The 19,552-nt window shown below is 49.6% G+C and overlaps 1 protein-coding gene across 4 annotated transcripts in view; it reads right to left on the bottom strand.

Moving 5' to 3' along the window:
• Positions 1–19,552, bottom strand: part of LOC119394278 (homeobox protein Hox-B4) — a 323,844-nt gene that overhangs the window by 259,017 nt on the left and 45,275 nt on the right. For all 4 annotated transcript variants that reach the window (XM_049415731.1, XM_049415732.1, XM_049415730.1 and 1 more), the window contains exon 2: positions 13,576–14,258. In XM_049415731.1, the coding sequence (XP_049271688.1) occupies positions 13,576–14,215 (640 nt within the window). In that variant the 5' untranslated portion in view covers positions 14,216–14,258. The remainder of the gene's footprint in view (positions 1–13,575; positions 14,259–19,552) is intronic.

Below are 19,552 nucleotides of genomic sequence, written 5' to 3'. Positions count from 1 at the left end.
CACGTCGGCGCCGATTTCGCCGCTTTCTGACTGTTTCGGCAGCCTCGCGATGCGATGTATGGTTCCTTGCCATTTGTTTCAATACAGCAATTTCTCTTTTCATTTTTGGGCACTGTTTTGAGGAAGCTTCGTGAGGTCCATTACAATTCGAACACTTGAGAACGTTGACTATACAAGTGTCCGCAGAATGGGTTTCAGCGCAGCGAGAACATACTCGCTCATTTTCGCATACGCCTCTCACGTGACCTAGCTTCATGCAGTTGTGACATTGTAGTGGCTTCGGCACAAACGGTCTCACAGGGTGTCGGAAGTGACCCACCTTTACGTACGAAGGTAGAGAATTGCCTTGAAAATCTATTTTCACGCAGCGTGAGGTACCCAAACGGGTAACCTTAGCGATAACGCTAGCTTCATTAGCTGGCTTGACAAGGGCAGACAAGTCGGAGCTGGGTATGGTAGCGTCAACGTCGTAGATGACGCCGGCGACGACGTTGGAGCCCACAGGGATGTAGGAGCGGACGTTTATTCCATCCAGCTCTGTGACGTTGCGTAGTACGTTCAGAGCGGCAGCATGCGAAACATCAATCGCCATGACATTCTTACGCGGGTTCACTCTGATGTCGATGATTTCATCTGGCACCAGTCCCTCGAGCAGCGCAGAAACAGATTGCCTGTTGAGGCGCTTCATGTTGCCGTCGGGGACAGCAGGAACGAAGATGATGGTGTTGGTCTCGGGCCTTCGCGGCGCTTCTTCATTTGGTACGTTCGGGGACGAAGAGGGTCTGGTGTTGCGCCTCTTCGCCTTTCGGCTTGATACAAGTACGAAGTCGTCATCAGATGACCCCTCACCTGTCAGTGAGTGGACATCCTCGCTGTCGTAGTCGCAGTAAGGGCCCGTCCGCTTCCTGGACGCGGCCGCCGCTGACGCAGCAGGACTTGGCAGGTATCCGAACTGGTCCGCGTTCATCGCCGATGGGCACAGTATAGTAGCTGTTATGTTGGGGGTTCGGAGCCCCGCAGCACAGGAACCACACGAGACAGCGGCTAGCAGGAGACTGTTTTATTGCTTTCTTTTAGAAGCGGACGAGAGGAGGCAGAGGAAGTTACAGCGCGGGCAGAAGACGTAACACGATATGCAGGAGCTGGGGACGAGAGTCTGAGGAAGGCGCCATGCGCGTGAGCGCGTCGGGCAGCACCGGCAAGCGAGGCACAACCTCTGGAGTGGCCGTGCGTCGGTTGATGTGCGCGTACACGACATCCCTTACCCCTTAGACGGGGTCACCGTATCGGTCAGGTGGACGCCGATCCCGTTGGGGCCTCGGTGCAGTTTGGTGCTGCGCGGACCCGCTGGGTTCGTCATCGCAAGCTTGCGTCGCACAAGTGTCCAGCCTGGCCTCAGCTTCGCTATGTTCGGAGTCGGGCGTTGCGGGCAGATCATGCGGCGGCGGCGCTTCCGCTGGGAGCGAGATCACGTACGGAGCCGGCACTGTGTCTTGTTGATCACTTGTTACTGGTCCGTTCGTTTGATCGTTCCGCGGCGAATCTTCTGTCGGGTAGGCCTCTGCACCTGGCTTTATGTGATCAAGGTGCCGACGAACCGTTCCGCTTCTTGACTTGATTAGCCAAGATCGATGTCCGAGTCTCTTTAACACGGTTCCGCCAACCCAAGCAGGACTCCCTGCAAAGTTGCGGAAAAAGACTGATTGCCCGATTTCTATCTTTCTTGGCAACTCAGCAACGCTGTGGTCAGTGGTCACCCTCTCAGCTGGTCGCGGCTGAATGCGTGTCAGTGCCGTTGAGAGCTCGCGGCCGAACATGAGTGCAGCTGGCGTTTTGCCCGTCGTTACTGAAACGGTGGTGTGCTGTTTCAGCTGAAAACGAGCCAGCCTGCACGCAAATGTACCTGACTGATCCTTTGCAAGTGCCTGTTTCGTTTCATACACCATTCTTTCGGCTTGCCCATTCGTGGCCGGATGATAGGGTGCACTTGTGATGTGCGTCACCCGATTCTTCTTCAGAAATTCTTCCATTTCCGCAGAAACAAAGGACGGGCCGTTATCCGTGACCACCCTTTCGGGAATGCCGAAAGTTGCGAACAGGTTTCGCAGTTCCTCGATCAGTGTCGGCGACTGTATGTTCCGCATGGTGCGCACTTCGAGCCACTTGCTGTATGCGTCCACTACAATTAGGAGCATCCTTCCCTCCACAGGCCCAGCGAAATCCGCGTGGATTGTGTGCCATGGTGTTGTCGCACGTTTCCACTCGGGAGCTGGTGCTTTAGTTGGAGTTTTCTGGTGCTGGCAGCAAGTTGCACAACTCTTGACCACCCGCTCTATGTCGTTGTCGACACCGGGCCACCCAAAAATAGCCTCGAGCGCACGCCTTCATAACTACCACGCCCCTGTGACCTGCATGTGCTAAGTCGAGCACGTCTTTCCTTGCTTTCTCTGGAACGACCAGTCTGGCACCACGGATAACGCAGCCTTCCTGTAGCGAAAGCTCGTGTCCAAGCTTTGTGAACGCCGAAAATTCCTGCTTGGGCAACCGGCGTAATTCTCCTTTTGAGATGGCTGTCATCACGCGGGATAACCGTGGGTCACTCCGTGTCAGTTCAGCCAGTTGACGCGGTGACAGCTCGAAACGTGGCGCGGACGCAAGCATAAGCACATCTCCCGGGGAGCATGGCTCATCTACCTGCGCGGGCAGTGGCAGCCTGCTGAGTGCGTCAGCATTTTGGTGCAGGCGTCCAGGCCTGTACACCAAGTCGTAGTCGTATGTGGCCAATTTCAGACACCATCGAGTCATCCTCGGTGACAATATCTGAGGAATTTGCTTCTTTTCCCCCATGATGCCTAGGAGCGGTTGGTGATCCGTTAATACGGTCACGTGCCGGCCAGCGACATATTGGTGAAAGTGGCTGACGCCATAAACTACCGCAAGGCCCTCTTTATCGAGCTGCGAGTAGTTTTTCTCAGCGGTTCCCAAAGTTCGTGACGCGAATGCAATGGGAGCCTCTCGGCCGAACGCATCCTTTTGAGCGAGAATTGCGCCGATGCCGTATGGTGACGCATCCACAGACAGAATAAGAGGCCTTTTTTCGTCATAATGCGCAAGGACTGTCGAAGACCGAATCATCTTCTTAAGCATCTCGAACGCATCCTGATGTTTTTTCTCCCACTTCCAGGGCGTGTTCTTCTCGAGAAGCACATACAACTCTGCAGCTACCGTCGCTCTGTTCTCCAAAAAACGATCGTAAAAGGCGAGAAGCCCCAAGAAAGCCTGCAGAGAGGTCTTGTCAGTCGGTTTTGGCGCCTCGAGAATTGCCTTTACCTTTTCTTCGGTCGTGTGGACACCCTGAGCATCGATTTTATGACCGAGAAACTGGACTGAGCTGATGCCGAAGCGGCATTTCTCTTGTTTGAGTCGCAGACCTTTGTCGCTTAGCCTCGTCAGGACTTCCTCTAGACGTTGCGCATGCTCTTTAACGTCCTTCCCGCTGACAATAATGTCGTCAAGGTAGACACTCACCCCCTGAATTCCGGCCAGTGTCGTCTCCATCATCCGCTGGAAGATTGCTGGTGCAGCGGATACTCCAAAAGGGAGGCGATTCACCTTGAACAGTCCTTTGGTGGTGTTGACGGTGAGCAATGCGGCTGTCTCGTCGTCCACTCTTAGCTGCTGATAGGCCTGGTACAGGTCTAACGTCGAAAATGTCGTTCCACCGCGCAACTTTGCGAACACCTCCGCAGTTGTCGGCAGTGGGTATGCCGTCTTTTTGACCACCGCGTTAACTGTGCTCCTGTAATCTCCACAAACGCGAAATGTTCCATCCTTTTTGCGCACCCACACCAAGGGTGTGGCCATTTCGGCGTGTTGCGTCGGCTCCAGGATGCCTTGTTTTTGCAGGCGGTCGAGCTCTTCCTCCATAGGCTCTTGGTAAGCTAGGGGTACTGGACGTGCTTTGCAAAACTTGGGTGTGGCACCTTCTTCCAAGTCCAAGTGAACCAATGGACCCACGTAGCCGTCGATACCTTCCTTAAATACATCAGGATGGCGTGCGAGAACTTCCTGGATCTCTTGACTTGGTTCGGTGACCTGGTTTATTCCGTGAACACGGATGTTCAGTGCTGAGAACCAGTCACGTCCTAGCAGGTTGCACCCAGTCCCTTTGATTATCAGCAGGGGCAGCACGTAGTCCTTTGATTTGAAACGCACACGAACTTGTGCCGAACCGACGGTGTCAAGTCCTTCCCCTGACCAGGTGCGTAAGTCTAGGGGTTCTCTCGAAAGCTTTGGGGCGTTCGATGGCCACGTTTGGTGGTAGGTAGCCTCACTGATGAGAGAACATGCGGCGCCCGTGTCCACTTCGAATTTCAGGGGCCTTCCCTCGACTTTCACGTCAACGAGGAATTTAGGGCAGGGTTGTCGCCCACTCACGGCATGTAAGCGCGACGGAAAGGCCGCTGGAGTTCTAACACACACACACACACACACACACACACACACACACACACACACACACACACACACACACACACACACACACACACACACACACACACACACACACACACACACACACACACACACACACACACACACACACACACACACACACACACACACACACACAGAGAGAGAGAGTAATAATAATATTTGGGGTTTAACGTCCCAAAACCACGATATGATTATGAGAGACGCCGTAGTGGAGGGCTCCGGAAATTTCGGCCACCTCGGGTTCTTTAACGTACAGCTAAATCTAAGTACACGGGCCTCAAACACTTCCGTCCCCATCGAAAATGTAGCCGCCATGGCCGGGATTCGATCCCGTGACTTTCGGGGAGAGAGAGAGAGGGTGGAGGCGAATGCGCTGTTTGCTGTTAGTATGGTTACCACCATATATAAGAAAGAAGAGGATGATGACGATATTTGATGAAGAGAAAGGAAAATTCATTTCGGTGAAATTGATTTTACATATATATTCACCTTCATATCTTTATATATACTACCTCTTGCGTTATTATCTCGCGCATACTTTCGATCAGATAGTCTGACTGTTTAGTCATTCAGTTTTTTCTTTCGTTCGATGTTTTATTTTTAATTTAAGTACGTGCATTCCTGCGCCGCTTAACTTAACGCCTCCTCACATATATCTACTGGCGCCCGATTCTTGGTCGATCCCCCCGAGTGGATACGCGCCAGGAAAAATGGTTCATCATCGTCATCAAGGATATCGTGTAGGGCACATGCGCTGCCGCATACCGCGGCATCACTATAGGCTCACGACGGTCCGCCCAGAGGGAAGGGACATGCGTCAAGGGTGCGCTGCAGGAAAGGCGGCATAAAACGCTGCAGCTTCCACACGAACCGTTTATTAAGCAAGCCGCATGAGCCCCCGCCATATCGGCTATTTGCACACTCCTCGATCGGCCTTCGCGACCAATAGGCCCGGCGGCGCTCACTCAGCGCCAGCAAGTGCCTCTCAAATGGCGGCGACTTCGCGGTGCAAGCGGAGGCAACGTTGAAGGAGCGGGAAGGCCGCGATCGTGTTGGCCGCGGGGTTCTTTTTATCGCGACGCGGCGGCTTTAATGAGGAGCTGCTCGTCCACTACAAACAAACAATCAAGCCAGCAGGTAAACAAACAAATAAACAAATCAATAGGTCAGGAGCACCTCCCCAACCGGGAAAATGGGGACAAGCGAAGCTTGGCGTGTGCGACACCTGACCTACTACTTTTCTTTGTTTATTTCTTTCTATCACGTTCCGCAATCCTCCCTCCTAACTACTTCCTTCCACCATGCCGCGAGAGTTGGACCTTTACATACGTGCTGAGCATGCAAGACCTCAGTTGTTACAGGCAACAACGACGGACTCATACCTGGGCAACAATGAAATGTGGCTACGTGGAATGACCAAGTGATATCGTTAAAAGATCAGATTGCCATATCAGAAACGGCTGATCTGAGACAGGCCAACGATCGAGAGAGCATCAGTTACTGGAATACGGAGCATACAAATGCGCATGCGATCTGAGCACCTTCGAGGGCCACATTTCTGTACGCAGGATTTCATGCGTACCGACACCGCTACTGAAATATGTGCTATAAAAGCTTTGCTCCAATATAAATAAATAACGTGGTGTCACTCCCTGGTTTATGTTACATGACCAGCAACTGGAATTTTAGCACCCGCTCCAATGCGCAGCCTTTTTACAACTGAGCGATCTTTCTTTCTAGGCGTACAAATTAAATTCTCTGATTTTACACGCTAAAGAAAACGACGCGATTAAGAGCCACGCTGAGGAGCTGAGGGTGGGGGAGGGCGGAATCACTGCGGGATGGTTTCGACCATCTGGAGTTCTTAAACCTGCACTTAAATTGGTTGCACGGGTTTTTTTTTTCGTGTCGCCCCCGTCGAAATGCGGCCTCCGTGGCCGTGAATTGAACCCGCGCCCTCGTGCTCACAGAAGCGCAGCGCAATAGCCACTCAAAACTACCACGGCGTGTTCTCCGTACAATATGCAAACAAATCATCAAGGATGAACTCTTCACTTGGTGCTGCTGGTGATTCAATGCCGAAAGACCCGTCAAGATAATTCGATACACTAAACTATGCCGAGCAAGAGCGCATGCAGGTTTGATTCCTGTGTAGTGGAATTTCGATGGGGGAGAAATTCACAAACCATTCTGCATGTATTGCATAATAATCAACATTTGGACGAGGTGAAACTGGTTAAACATCTAGAACGGGCCGCGCTGTCGTGTGTTCTTTGCTGCCTTGCGGCCTAGTTTTCTTTTCCTTTTTTTTTTTTTCACGCTGTCCAATCAAGATGCTTATGCGTGCATCATGTATTAAGGCATACGTTCAAAATAATTACTATGCGCCTCATAGTAATCATTGGTTCAGTCTAAATAATTACCACGTGTCTTATTACCTTATCGCGGTTGGCTCGTAAAAGAGCCAAAATTGAAGTTTTAATGTCGAAAGCAAAACTTGGCTTGTAGACGTGAAACAGGGTTAAAAAAAAAAAACATTCCTAAAGAAGAAAAGCGATATAGCCCTGAATGAACGATAGTTTATATTGTAAGGAGGCTTGGCTTCACGGTTTTTGCCCGCATTACCATGCAATATTTAGACGATTGACATGTATATTTACACTTTTCTGAACATATATATATAGGGAAAAAAGGCGCTCAAGCACAGCAACGCCATGGTCCAATAATAATAATACTAATATCTGGGGTTTAACGTCCCAAACCCACGATATGATTATGGGAGACGCCGTAGTGGAGGGCTCCGGAAATTTCGACCACCCATGGGGTTCTTTAACGTGCACCTAAATCTAGGTACACGGGCCTCAAACATTTTCGCCTCCATCGAAAATGCAGCCGCCGCGGCCCGGATTCGATCCCGCGACCTTCGGTTCAGCAGTCGAGCGCCATAACCACTATATAGACCACCGTGGCGGGGCAACGGCATGGTCCAGACTGCCAGTCTGATGCCGCATTTATAACGGACGCCTCAACGAACTAGCCGATCCTGCGCCGGCCAACAGAATGGACAGTCTGGCCGAGTGCCACGGAACAACCATGGATCTCACGTTCGACCAGAAACGAATGATGACAACGCCATTCTCGGAAATCTGATGAAACCCGTGCAAAGATTCATGGCGACACATGCATGCAGAGGAAGATAGATATTTATCTATACGCCAAGTTTAACCACCGGGTGTGTCGAGCCGTCCATACATGAACCGTATCTTAACATGATCTGGCCCTGCATGTATACTTAACCGCGCATGCCGAGAAAACCAGAATCGAGCAAATCTGAGCGACGTGTCGAGAGTGCTTAAGTAAAACAAGCGCGGAATCTACCAGGGCACGTTCAAACGGCGCATTTAACAAGTGTTCCAGTGCCAGTAACCAACGCAACCAGCCTTCAGCTATAATAAAAAGCAAGGCTGCTGCTCCATTGAGGCACGTTCACCGGAACATTGGTATTTCGTTAACCAATGCGTTCGTTTGCGTATCCGATGGCTGGGCTCTTCTGGTCATGCAACCAACAGAGCCCCACTATGCAAAATCGCATGGTGCCAAGCAGTTAATGGCGTAAGAAAAAAAAATTAAGACAGCTTCGCGCTAGGGGTGCCAAGCCTGAAGGAAGTGCGGAGCCCGGCGGCTTTCTTTGTTTCTCTCTACTTTCGACTTTCTTTTTTTCTTCTCTTTCTTTTTTCACTCATCTCTCTGTTTTTTTTTTCTGTCTTTTTTGTCTGTTTATTTCTATTTCTTTCTTTCTCTCACTATGTATTTCTTTGTCTTTCTCGCTCTTTCTCTCTTTCTCCTTTCTTGCCATTCTCTCTCTCTCTCTATTTCTTCCTTCCTCTTTCTTTCTATCTCTCTCTCTTTTACTTTCTGTTTCTGTTTTCCTTCCCTTTCTTTCTCTCTATTTCTTTCTTTCGCTTTCTTTCTATGCTAAGCATTACTCTCTCCCCTCCTCCTTTCACCCCTCCTCATCCTCACTTCCCTTTCCCGTCACCTTGCTATACTGTACTATACAAGGCTACGCTACGCTCCGCTAGCGTTCCTGGATAGCCGAGTCTTCGGATCCTGGATATGCGGGTTCGAATCCCGTCTCGCAAAGAACTTTTTTCGCCAGAAATTTCTCTCTTTCTCTTTCTTCTTTTTCTCTCTCTCTCCATCTGTATTCGTTCCCTCACCAATCAGAGTTATTCCATACCGCGCCGGAGAAATCGGCACACGTGTCTTGAGAGCGAAGCAGAAGATGAAGAAGAGGAGTGAGAGGAAGAAGAGGACGAAGAGAGAGCGGGCCGATTCGTGACGATGATAGTTTCTGTTCGCACTACCCGGCGCAACGACAAGCTTAAGGAGCTCCACTCGTAAAAATATTTGTTAAACAACCATCACCACTACGTACAATCGTATGATGTACGGACGGGTCCACTCTTAAAGGGAACACTTGCGTGAAGGGCATGTCCGGATTTCGCTCTCTTGCAAAAGCACAGTGGCTTGGGTTTGCGTAAGACTACTGCTGGTTGGCAGTTCTGAGTTCTTTTCACAGACTAGTACCGTGCACTAACAATGTTTCCACATCCACTTAAAATCACGAGGCCATCAATAAGAAATATGCGCATTAGGGTGTTCCCTTTAACAGTGGACCGTATTGCACAGGGGTGGTCACAAGTTCCCAGGTCGCGATGCCACAGGATTACATGCGATAGCGGCCTGGGAACTTTTGACCACCCCTGTGCACTTGGGAGTTTCAGCTTAATGTATCGGTTGGAAGATAACTTCTGGTGGAATGCATGTTCCAAGAGTTTCTGGCGGCCACTGTAAACGTGCATTCCACGGCACACAAGCTTTGATGGCACATGCTATTTGCAATAGCAAAAAGCCGAGCCCTGCTCTGCAGCGCATGAGGTGCACTTCCCATTCTTCTTCGGCACCCGCCACGGAGATCTAGTGGTTATGGTGCTCGACTGCTGACCCGAAGGTCGCGGGATCGAATCCCGGCCGCGGCGGCGGCATCTAGATGGAGGCGAAATGCTAGAGGCCCGTGTACCTAGATTTATGCGTACATTATTGTTCGAAAGAAGGTCTTTCCATGGCAAAAAGAAAAAAAAAACGGTTGCCTGGGAATATAGAAGGCTGCACGGACTTAGAGGAGGGGGTGAGGGGGCCTAGACGCCCCCCCCCCCCCCCCCCCCCCCCTTGTCTACGTGCCTGCCAGATGGCCAAAATTTCCGGAGCACTCCACTACGGCGTCCTCCATAATCATATCGTGGTGTTCGGATGTAAAAACCCAACAATTACTATTCTTCTTCGGTACCGCGTTGCAATACACCCCACGCATATGAACAGATCGGTAAATCGCAGTACATCTGAGCATCTGACACAATGGCATTTACAACTCTCCATCTCTCACTCATGCCGGCGGCAAATGATCTTTTCGTCCACATTACTTTTTTCCCTTTTATATCCCAATTATTACAAATAACATCCCCTATACCTTCCTTGGCATTATTGTCTGTTAGTTCTCATTATTATTGTGTCTATATATATATATATATATATATATATATATATATATATATATCTGTGTGTGTGTGTGTGTGTGTGTGTGTGTGTGTGTGTGTGTGTGTGTGTGTGTGTGTGTGTGTGTGTGTGTGTGTGTGTGTGTGTGTGTGTGTGTGTGTGTGTGTGTGTGGATTACGCAAGTCAGTTCTAACGCGTGCCTCGCTTCACACAGCCCGGGGCCATGGCGCGCGAACGGAGGCGCAGAATGCGATTATCGGATAGGATCTGCGGTCTGCAGCGCATGCGCGCACGGAAGCATTTGGCGGGAATGGAGTGGCCGGACGCATAAAGATAAACGAAACGGTCCGCGCGGTTTCCGTGTGGCGCGGCGAACCTCTTCGATCAGGTCGATTTTTTTTATTTTTTGTGCAGAGCTGCGTGGAAGCTGCAATGCCCGCTATCTGCGTTACACGGTTCGCGTTGCAAAAACGCGGGACAAAATGACGTTACTATCGCTCGCAGGACATCGAAGCAGCTGATGTAGTCTCTTTTATATATACACATCTCGCTTGGTGTTATACAGCTCTTCAAGTAACGCATTTTCTACCTCCATATTGACAAGCTATATATACTATACGCATCTGAAAAAAAAAATAATAATAAATACATAGAGGTAATAGACAGTGACCTTGCAGCACATTGCAGCACTTCCGCATTCTTTGTTGAGAGTTTTCAATGGCTAGCTATTATACAGTTAACATGCATCAGCCCCGAGGCCGTCGGCTTCGATCGTAATTCGGCCTTGTTATACGTACTTTTTGTCGCGGCAGCGAAACATAAATGCCAAAATTATCTTTCGCCAAGTCTCATAGCTATGCCAAGGAGAAAATCTTGGCGGCGTTTTATCTTATATACTGAGATCAGACGTCTGTGTTTCGACGCTCCCAAACCACACAGCAAGACACGGCACCATCGCCGCGAAAGCGCTCCCATTTATAAACATCAGGTGAACGCCACATAATTGCATAAATGTATCACTGAGGGCATTCTCAGATGCGTTGGCTTCACGTGCGTCTATGCGCAACCAGGCTAAAAGCTAAAAAGCTGCCATATATATCGGGTGATTTCCAAGCTATGCTACAAGTGTCACTAAGGATAAAATAGTATCTATTTTATCCCGTCTAATCGAGTAAATGTGACAAAGTGTTCACCTCAAACATTAATACGCTCGTGCCCAGACTTGGAAGCCATACATATGGTCACTACGAGCGCTAAATTATGTCACGTATGCGGTTCTCATCACAGCATTCAGAGCAGATTAAGACGCCATTCTTTGCTACTTCTTTTTAGTGTGTTATCTACGTGCCAGTGAACGCAGGAGCCACACACGAATACAGTGATGAGAAAAACGGCCGCCCAAAAGGGCCGGGGCGGCCGGTCATCTGCATGCGAGCCAACGCGTCATGCAGCAGCCACCGGCGCGCCGCTTTCCGTGCAATCTTTCGACTGGCACATGCATGCGTGGCCGCTGAAGAAACCGACAGCGTTGTGAAAACGACGTGTGGCGCATTAGCGGTAAGTGCTGACAGCGTTTTGCAAACCGAGGAGGAATGGGTCGCACGCATGCAGGCACGCAGGCAGGCAGGCAAGCCAGGGGCGTCACATCGAAGAACGGCACGGTTCTTATAAATAGAAACGCAAGCAGGCCGCGCGAAAGCGCCTGCATGAACATGCATATACCTCTACGGTGGCTAAGGTAAGTGGAATAGCGCACACCTACAGGCAGGGACAGAGTAAACAGGTACAATAATAATAATAATAATAATAATAATAATAATAATAATAATAATAATAATAATAATAATAATAATAATAATAATAATAATAATAATAATAATATCTGGGGTTTAACGTCCCAAAACAACGATACGATTATGTGGGATGCCGTAGTGGGGGGCTCCGGAAATTTCGACCACCTGGGCTTCTTTAACGTGCACCTAAATCTAAGTACACGGGCCTCAAATATTTTCGCCTCCATCCAAAATGCAGCCGCCGCGATCGGAATTCGATCCCGCGACCTTCGCGTCAGCAGTCGAGCGCCATAACCACCGTGGCAGGGAAAGACACGGTATAGCAAGAGACGATACAATACGACACACGGTTTCTCTACGCTACTATTACTTCCATAGTAACTACAAAGCACTTTACATCGTTTCTTCTCTCCGTCTCTAAAGACACGCACCACAGCAACACGTTTACGAACCGCAGGGTGAGCCAATCACACACGCGCGTGGATAGCAGGAGGCTGACCCTAATAATAACAATAATTTGTGAGGTTTTGCGCGTCATAACCACGAGATGATCATGAGGCACGCCGTAGTGGATGGCTATGGAAATTTCGGCCATGTGGTGTTTAACGTGCACCGACGTCACAGTACATGGGCCTCTATTTTACCTCCATCGCAACGCGGCCGCCGCGACCGGAATCGAACTCGCGTCTTTCGGGTCAGCAGCCGGGTATACTGTAACCCCTGTACCACCATGGCAGACAGGAGGTTCACCCAGTCTCGTTGGGATGTCATGTTTGCAAAGTATTGAAGTAATTAAGTTGTCGAGTTTTAATTATACGGAAATCACGAAATGACCATAAGGCTCTCTGTAGTGGTTTAACTTTGACCACTATGCTATTCTTTATGTATGCATCACACGCTGCCGCCTATGTCATCTTATCCTCTCCCCGTCTCTGCCCCATCGCTTCCTTCCTCCTTATATAAGTTTCAAGGGTATTTCAGAGACGTATACAGAACAATATATGGCCCCAACGAAAGTGGCCGCTGTCCTCTGTACGCGATAGCACTCTATACAGACGGCACAGAACTATATAATCCATGCATCAACAGTCTATGCCCTGTCCATTGTCGACCTGTATGAAACGAAGTCTACAAAAAGAATCAAGGGAAAGCACTGTCGTCAGAGGCAGCGCGTTGCTGCACCGCGGACTGGCAACGTGTATACTCATGAAAAGGGCCGCTTGAAGAGAAGTTCTAAGAACACTCCAAGAAAAAAAAAGTATATTCTTTCTAGTGAGTCCTGACTTGTCACATATACAACTCTCTTGAAAGATGCGTGTTAACTCTCTTTTTGATAGCAGCGCCTTCCACGATACTCCGAAGAGAGTATAGTCAGAGTCAGGACCCACAAGTCAGGACCAACCTGAACGAGTAAAAGGACTGTCTTTTTTTAGAGTGCACAGTTGCTCTGCACGTCCATAATGGACTGTAGTCTTCCCTCTAAAAGTTAAGTAACAACTGGTTCCCCTGCCCCTACTGTTGTTGAACAGTAAAGTTCGCGGTGAATCGAAACGAGTTGTCCAACTGGACGTCAAAAGGAAAAGCCCAGTTTTCTTTTTAATTAGCAGCGGTCACGCGGTGTTTACAGACAGTCCGCCTCTCCACGCAGGTAGGCATCGTGGCACGTGCACTCGCTTCATAGCAGCGTGTGAACCAACCACCGGCGACGGCAAGAGACACTACTACTCACCGGTGCTGACGGGCACGTACGGCGGCGGTCCGTGCGCCTCGGCCGCGGCGGCCGCCCTGAGGCCGTAGCCGTCCGAGTAGGCCGCGGCGAAGGCATCGCTGCGGGGCGGCGGCGGCGGCGCCGGGTGCGGCGGTGGCGGTGGAGGCGGCGGAGGCACCACGCGGTGTTGTTGCTGCTGTTGCTGCTGCTGCTCTTCGGCCGCTTGGAGGTACGCGGCTGCGGCCGCGCTGGGCTCGACGACGCGGGCCGCCTGCGGCGCCGGGTACGCGGCCGCCGCCGGGTACGGGCACCAGGCCTGCGAGTAGGCCTGGCACGCGTCGGCGGCGGCCGTCGGGCCCAGCTCGTAGCCCTTGGCGGCCGCGGGCCACAGGTTGAACGGCTTGCGGTCGGCGGCCGCGGGGTAGAAGTAGCTGGCCGAGTCGCGTACCCCTTGCTGGTAGTGGTGCGGCGCCTCGAAGGCAGCCTCGGCGCCGGGCCAGGGCGAGGCCCAGGGCGACTGTCGGATGACGCCTCCGGCGGCCATCGGGTCGGCGGCGCAGTCGGCCTGGCCGTACGCGAGCCGCTTGGCCGGGATGTGCAGCGGCTGGGGCGCCTCGAGGCTCGAGCGGCTCTCCTCGTAGAGGCCGGCGCCGCCGTTCATCGCTCGCTGCGCTTACGGCACCGAGCTGGGGCGCACGCCGCACCTGCACAAACCAAGGAGCAAAGAGGTCAGTCAGCACACGTATATAGTACATATACTAGAGTTCAGGCACTAAACAAGTGGCTTATCAAACTATATCATTCAGCGAAGCAGTCAAAAAGCCTTGTGGAATATGGCTTCTTCGCCTGGTACACAGCAACAAACACAGAGGGCAAATGTCAATTTATCGTTGTGTCCCGCTCTATTAAGCATCGAAAAAACCATGTTCCACAATGCCAGTAACCCAAGGAGCTGTTGAAAGCTCTGCGGAGCTTTCAGTTACGTCATATAAGGCCAATTATAAGCAGCAAGCGCCGTCATAGAAAAAAAATCGAGGCTTGCAGGCAGAGGCACAAGTCAGGGGAAACGGGCAACACAAACGCTGCTGTTTTGTCTCGTCTGTTTCTCGGAATTTACGTGCGTTTTAACACGTTTCGCTTTGTTGTGTGATGAATACCCAAGAACTACGTCACATCTTTATTTCATTATAAACACGAAACGTAAGGCACAACGCTAAGATTTAGCAAATATATATATATATATATATATATATATATATATATATATATATATATATATATATATATATATATATATATATATATATATATATATATATATATATATATATATATATATATATTTGTATGCCTGCACAATTCAGATTTGGAAATCCTGACTGCATAATCTTTTTAAGAAGTTCGGCAAGCTGGAGAAGAACAACGAAAGCGTAAAATTATTAAGCAGCTCTGTTGCGTATTTCACTTATCGAAGATTACATATTCCTCACAACGTCGAACAGGTGACCCTGTATATTCCTCTCAGCGGATAAATCGCGGTTCTTTGCTTCAACAACGCTCTCTTTACAACTGCTTAACTGCGTCGCTGCTGAGAACCCCCTCCTGTTCAACGTTGAGCAAGCTCAAACATGTAATTCTTAAATAAGACCGAAAAAAAAAATGTGTCTTTTTCAGTGCACTCCAACCATTTTGAAAAAGGGGTAACCAAGCAGTAAGTCACCGGCAGCTGTATACAGACTGTCGTCGCTTGCCACAAACTGCCCGCGCATTCGTTCCAGCAATGATTTAAGCCGCAGACGGCGTTCAATTGCCTCACTCGTCATAAGTTATGACTCCCGTAAAAATAAAAAAATGAGGGAGCTAATAATAAATTCATGAGCGGGCGTGGCTTACACAACGTCGTCATAAACAGGCTATGGGCAGTCACAGCATAAACACTCTTCGGTAAGGGACACATCACCCTGTTGACAGCCGCTGTAATAAGAGAGAGACGACCGGCGACAAAAGCGAGACAAGAGTATTTCACCGGCCGAACAAGGTCGTCATTTAATTGCCCCTTAATCGCTCCGCTGATAAAAGTGCTCGCCGCTGGCTGCAGACATAAGCCGTATATACTTGCCCGGCCCGCACGCAGAGCGGGAAGCGTCAGAAAGCTCAGCTTATACACGCCTATACGTCACACGCATGCGACGTTATCAAAGCCATATAATCGGGCACGACACGTTTTATGTCTTGTAACGGGAGGCGCGTAAAAAAACGAATGCCGAATGGCGCAGCGCACTCGGTGCGTTCTCCGTGAGCCACAGAAAGAGGGCGAGAGAGAAAGCAACCATCAAAAGGAACGCTGGTCGTTTGACCACCCGGCCGTGTGGTACATAACGTGCGTGCTCGCGAACGTAATGGGTGCTTTTAAAGATTGTCTCACGGCAGTTTGCCTACGTGGAGATGCGTGCATGTTGTGACTGTATACCATGCCTATAAATGACAGCTTCGATAAGGTGTCCCAGTGCCACATTCTGCGTAGATGGACTATATATATATAAAACCTCGACAAAGGCACCGATTTCCACGTATACGCGCGAGGAACTATTCTGGAAAGTGCGGACTCATCGTGCGATTCATTCACTGAGCTCTTCCTTTCGAGACAAAGAAGTCTCGGATAGAAGGACAAAAAGGCAGATGTGCTCTTTCTGACGCATGCCTACGTAGTATAATTCAGTCCGGCGCAACTATCTCTCTAAACCGAAAGTTTAAACGCAGCAAAGTGGGCGATCGTGTAGCTCAGCGTTACAAAGCTGCAGCATGCACCGCGTTGAGAAACGAGGGATGCCGTATAATTAAGGTTTCCTGATTCATTTATGATCACACGGGTTTCATTATGGCGTGTACACATGTACCGGGCAAGAAACCTCGGGCATAAATCACTAGCGCACTTTTCTTTGTCACGGGCTGCCCCACCTTCGCTAATAACATGTCCCTCATCGCGATTGGTTGGTGTCTGCTCTAACACACAGCTTTAGCGCCGCAGGCATTTCGTGAATACGGGCATTGATCTTGCGACGGCCTCTTACACAATGTATAATAATATCTGTAGTTCTACGGGCCAAAACCACGATATGGTTATGACGCACGCCGTATACTGGCGGGCTCCGGAAATTTCGCCTATCTGGTGTTCTTTAACGTGCACTGTCACCCCCGGGTCTCAAGCATTTCGCCTCCATCGAAGTGCGACCGCCGTGCCCGGGATCGAACCCGCGACCTTAGTATCTTTCATAACAAAATATCGCTAAGCCGCCTACCCCCCTTTTCATAATTAACCACGTGCATCCCTTTTAGTTGTCAGGTAACTGACAGACCTCCGTGGTTATATTCCGCCGGCAATACAGCGACCATGGCCCTATAGCCTGGTGTATACGAGAGCGTTAACGGTGTAACAATGAACTTGTGCAGTTCACAAATCGTTTATAGGCATCTTGTGTAAGCGCTTTAGATTCTCGCATACCACATTACTACTCGGCCGTCTGCGGTCTATATACAATATAGCATATTGAGCGTATTGTGCATAGTATCTAAGTAGTTAGCAGGTTTTAGTTATATTATGGCCCGCGGACAATTAATATGCGCACAAGCTATTTACAGTGTGTGAACACATATTAGCAGAAGAAACGTTTTAGACAAAAATCATTTTTGCATACCACACATCTCGGAGACTTCAGTGTAGCGACGTGCAATTCCCGAATTTCTGTGATGTGGCTTGCCATATGCGAAATAGGTTATGGGACACGACCTACAAGGCTGGTGAATGAGCGGTGACCTTATTCTACAAATGAGAGAGTTCAACGACTGTTCCTCAACACAAGCAGGCGTTTAACGTCAGGTGACACATCCCTGCGTGCTATAACAACGCACGGGATGCTCGGGTGCAACTATTACCGGCTAAGTGTGGCAGGTTATATAAGCCCCAGGGCGCTGGAATACCACCACAAGCACCAGCACACGAAACTGTGTGAGGGCATGCCGTTCAAACTTTCAACACCAAACTTCCAGGAGTCGTGGTTGTATAGGCAGCGCAAATTTGACAGGAACACAAAAACACGAACCACACGCGCTGCAGGACTCATTTTTCACCAATGAGAAGGAATGTGACTCTGGTAATGTCATTATGTCTGCCCCGGATGCGTAGTCTATAGCCGTCTTGCTGTTAAAAGAGAGTCGCCGCCACAAGCTCAGTTGGTATGATGGGCTCCTGGTTCTAACCAAGCTTCTCTTTCAGTCTCGTGGGCTTGCTGCCCCTGTCACCCACCCACACGGCTCTGTGTCGATTACGACGACTCATGTTCACTGCACCAAACGACAATATACCCTTGTCCGAGAAGGACCATTGACCCAAGCCAAAGCCCCTTATACCCAGTGACCCATGTTATATAGGGTCACTTGGTAAGGGCCCTTGCGTGCCGTGGTCGACGTATTGAATGTGGCAATTAAGGGGTGTGATATATTTGGGACACGGCACCTTTGGGTGCCAACTCATCTTCCCATGTGACAAAGGTACTAAGCTTATCTGCTCCTTGCGATACACAGCCGCTTCCTGCGCGCCCATCCTCGATTTCTCTGAGCACAAGATAAGGCTCCACATGTTGACACTCCGTGCAACAAGGTGGTGCAGCCCGCACCACAGCTTGCAGCTCCTGCACTTTTTCGCTTGCGGCGCCGTGCACCTTTTATGAATACCACAAAACACGTACGCTACTTCTCTGTAATATGCCCTGCTATGCATAAACATTGCATAGGATTCTTTTCTTTCCTTTCCTCAATCGTCTGCATCAAGTGTGTACACGCCCCCCCCCCCCCCCCCCCCTCGACTCTTGGTAACTTGAGGTCACGACACATACAAGTGAGAAATCATACGTGTAAAAGTCCAAGATGGCGCCGGCCACAAATATGAAACGAGATCGTCGCATTGTCGTGTCCTTTATTTGAAGCTGCAAATGCCTTTGCAGTTCACGAATGTAAAATGAGGTCGCTGCATTGTCGTGTCCATTACGTGAAGCTGTAAATGCCTGTACATGCAGCTTCACAAAATGAATAACGCCATCACAGGCGCATAAACACGTGTTCCTGTCAGTTTTGAAACGAGGAGAAGACAATAAAGAGCAACTCGAACAGAATCCCAGCCCCGGTAGATTGCATCTCCAGGGTGAAAAATGCGCGGAAGAAAGTAAAAGCAAATGAACGAAGGAATGACGTATTCAGCAACGGTGAGAGTTGGCACTGCTGCACTAAGATGCATGTGGTATGTATACATGACACCTGCGAATTGCTTCCTGCACTAATCTTGCGTGTGGAAATGATTGGCTTGCGAGACAGGTGTGCGCCCTATAACGCTGGATGCACTGTGGAAGAATCCCAAGCTTCAGATGAACGTTTGTAGACACCTCAAACGTACTAACGCATGAATGACGTGTGACGTCTATGGGGCACATTTTGACATGTGTGTGCTCGAAATGTATGCCGTAAGCCAATCCTTAAACGTCATACTGCAGGGGCGGTTAATTAGAGCCCGTGTTCGCAAAAATATATCAGTCTAGAATTGTTTCGAAGGGAAAGTTTTAGCCAATCTAGATGCCGGGAATATATTATTAGAGAAGGCAGACGGCCAATGAGAAGCAGGACTTACGATAGAAAGGGTTTATGAATTCCCCTCCAGGCGTATATTTGCATTATATATATGTGCTCTTCTAACGCACTCTTGTGAAATGTTGCGTACCTTGGGCATTGAGGGACGGACTGAACGGGGTTATTGCGGATCCCAGAACTTCCGATATCATATACGATACCTGATGCCAGATATTTCCGTCTTGTTGACATATTTCGTCTAATGCTTATCGCTTTCGTAATATACCACTCGAATGTAAAGACAGGTTTGAAAAGCAACTATGATTTCGAGTAGTGTTCATGTCTCAGGATGATATATGGAAGGAGTGACGAGCTTAAGATA

Source organism: Rhipicephalus sanguineus, chromosome 5 (assembly GCF_013339695.2).
Source record: "Rhipicephalus sanguineus isolate Rsan-2018 chromosome 5, BIME_Rsan_1.4, whole genome shotgun sequence".
In the NCBI taxonomy this organism is placed as follows: Eukaryota; Metazoa; Arthropoda; class Arachnida; order Ixodida; family Ixodidae; genus Rhipicephalus; species Rhipicephalus sanguineus.
The sequence above is the reverse complement of the archived record's forward strand: the minus strand, read 5'-3'. Positions and strand labels throughout refer to the sequence as shown.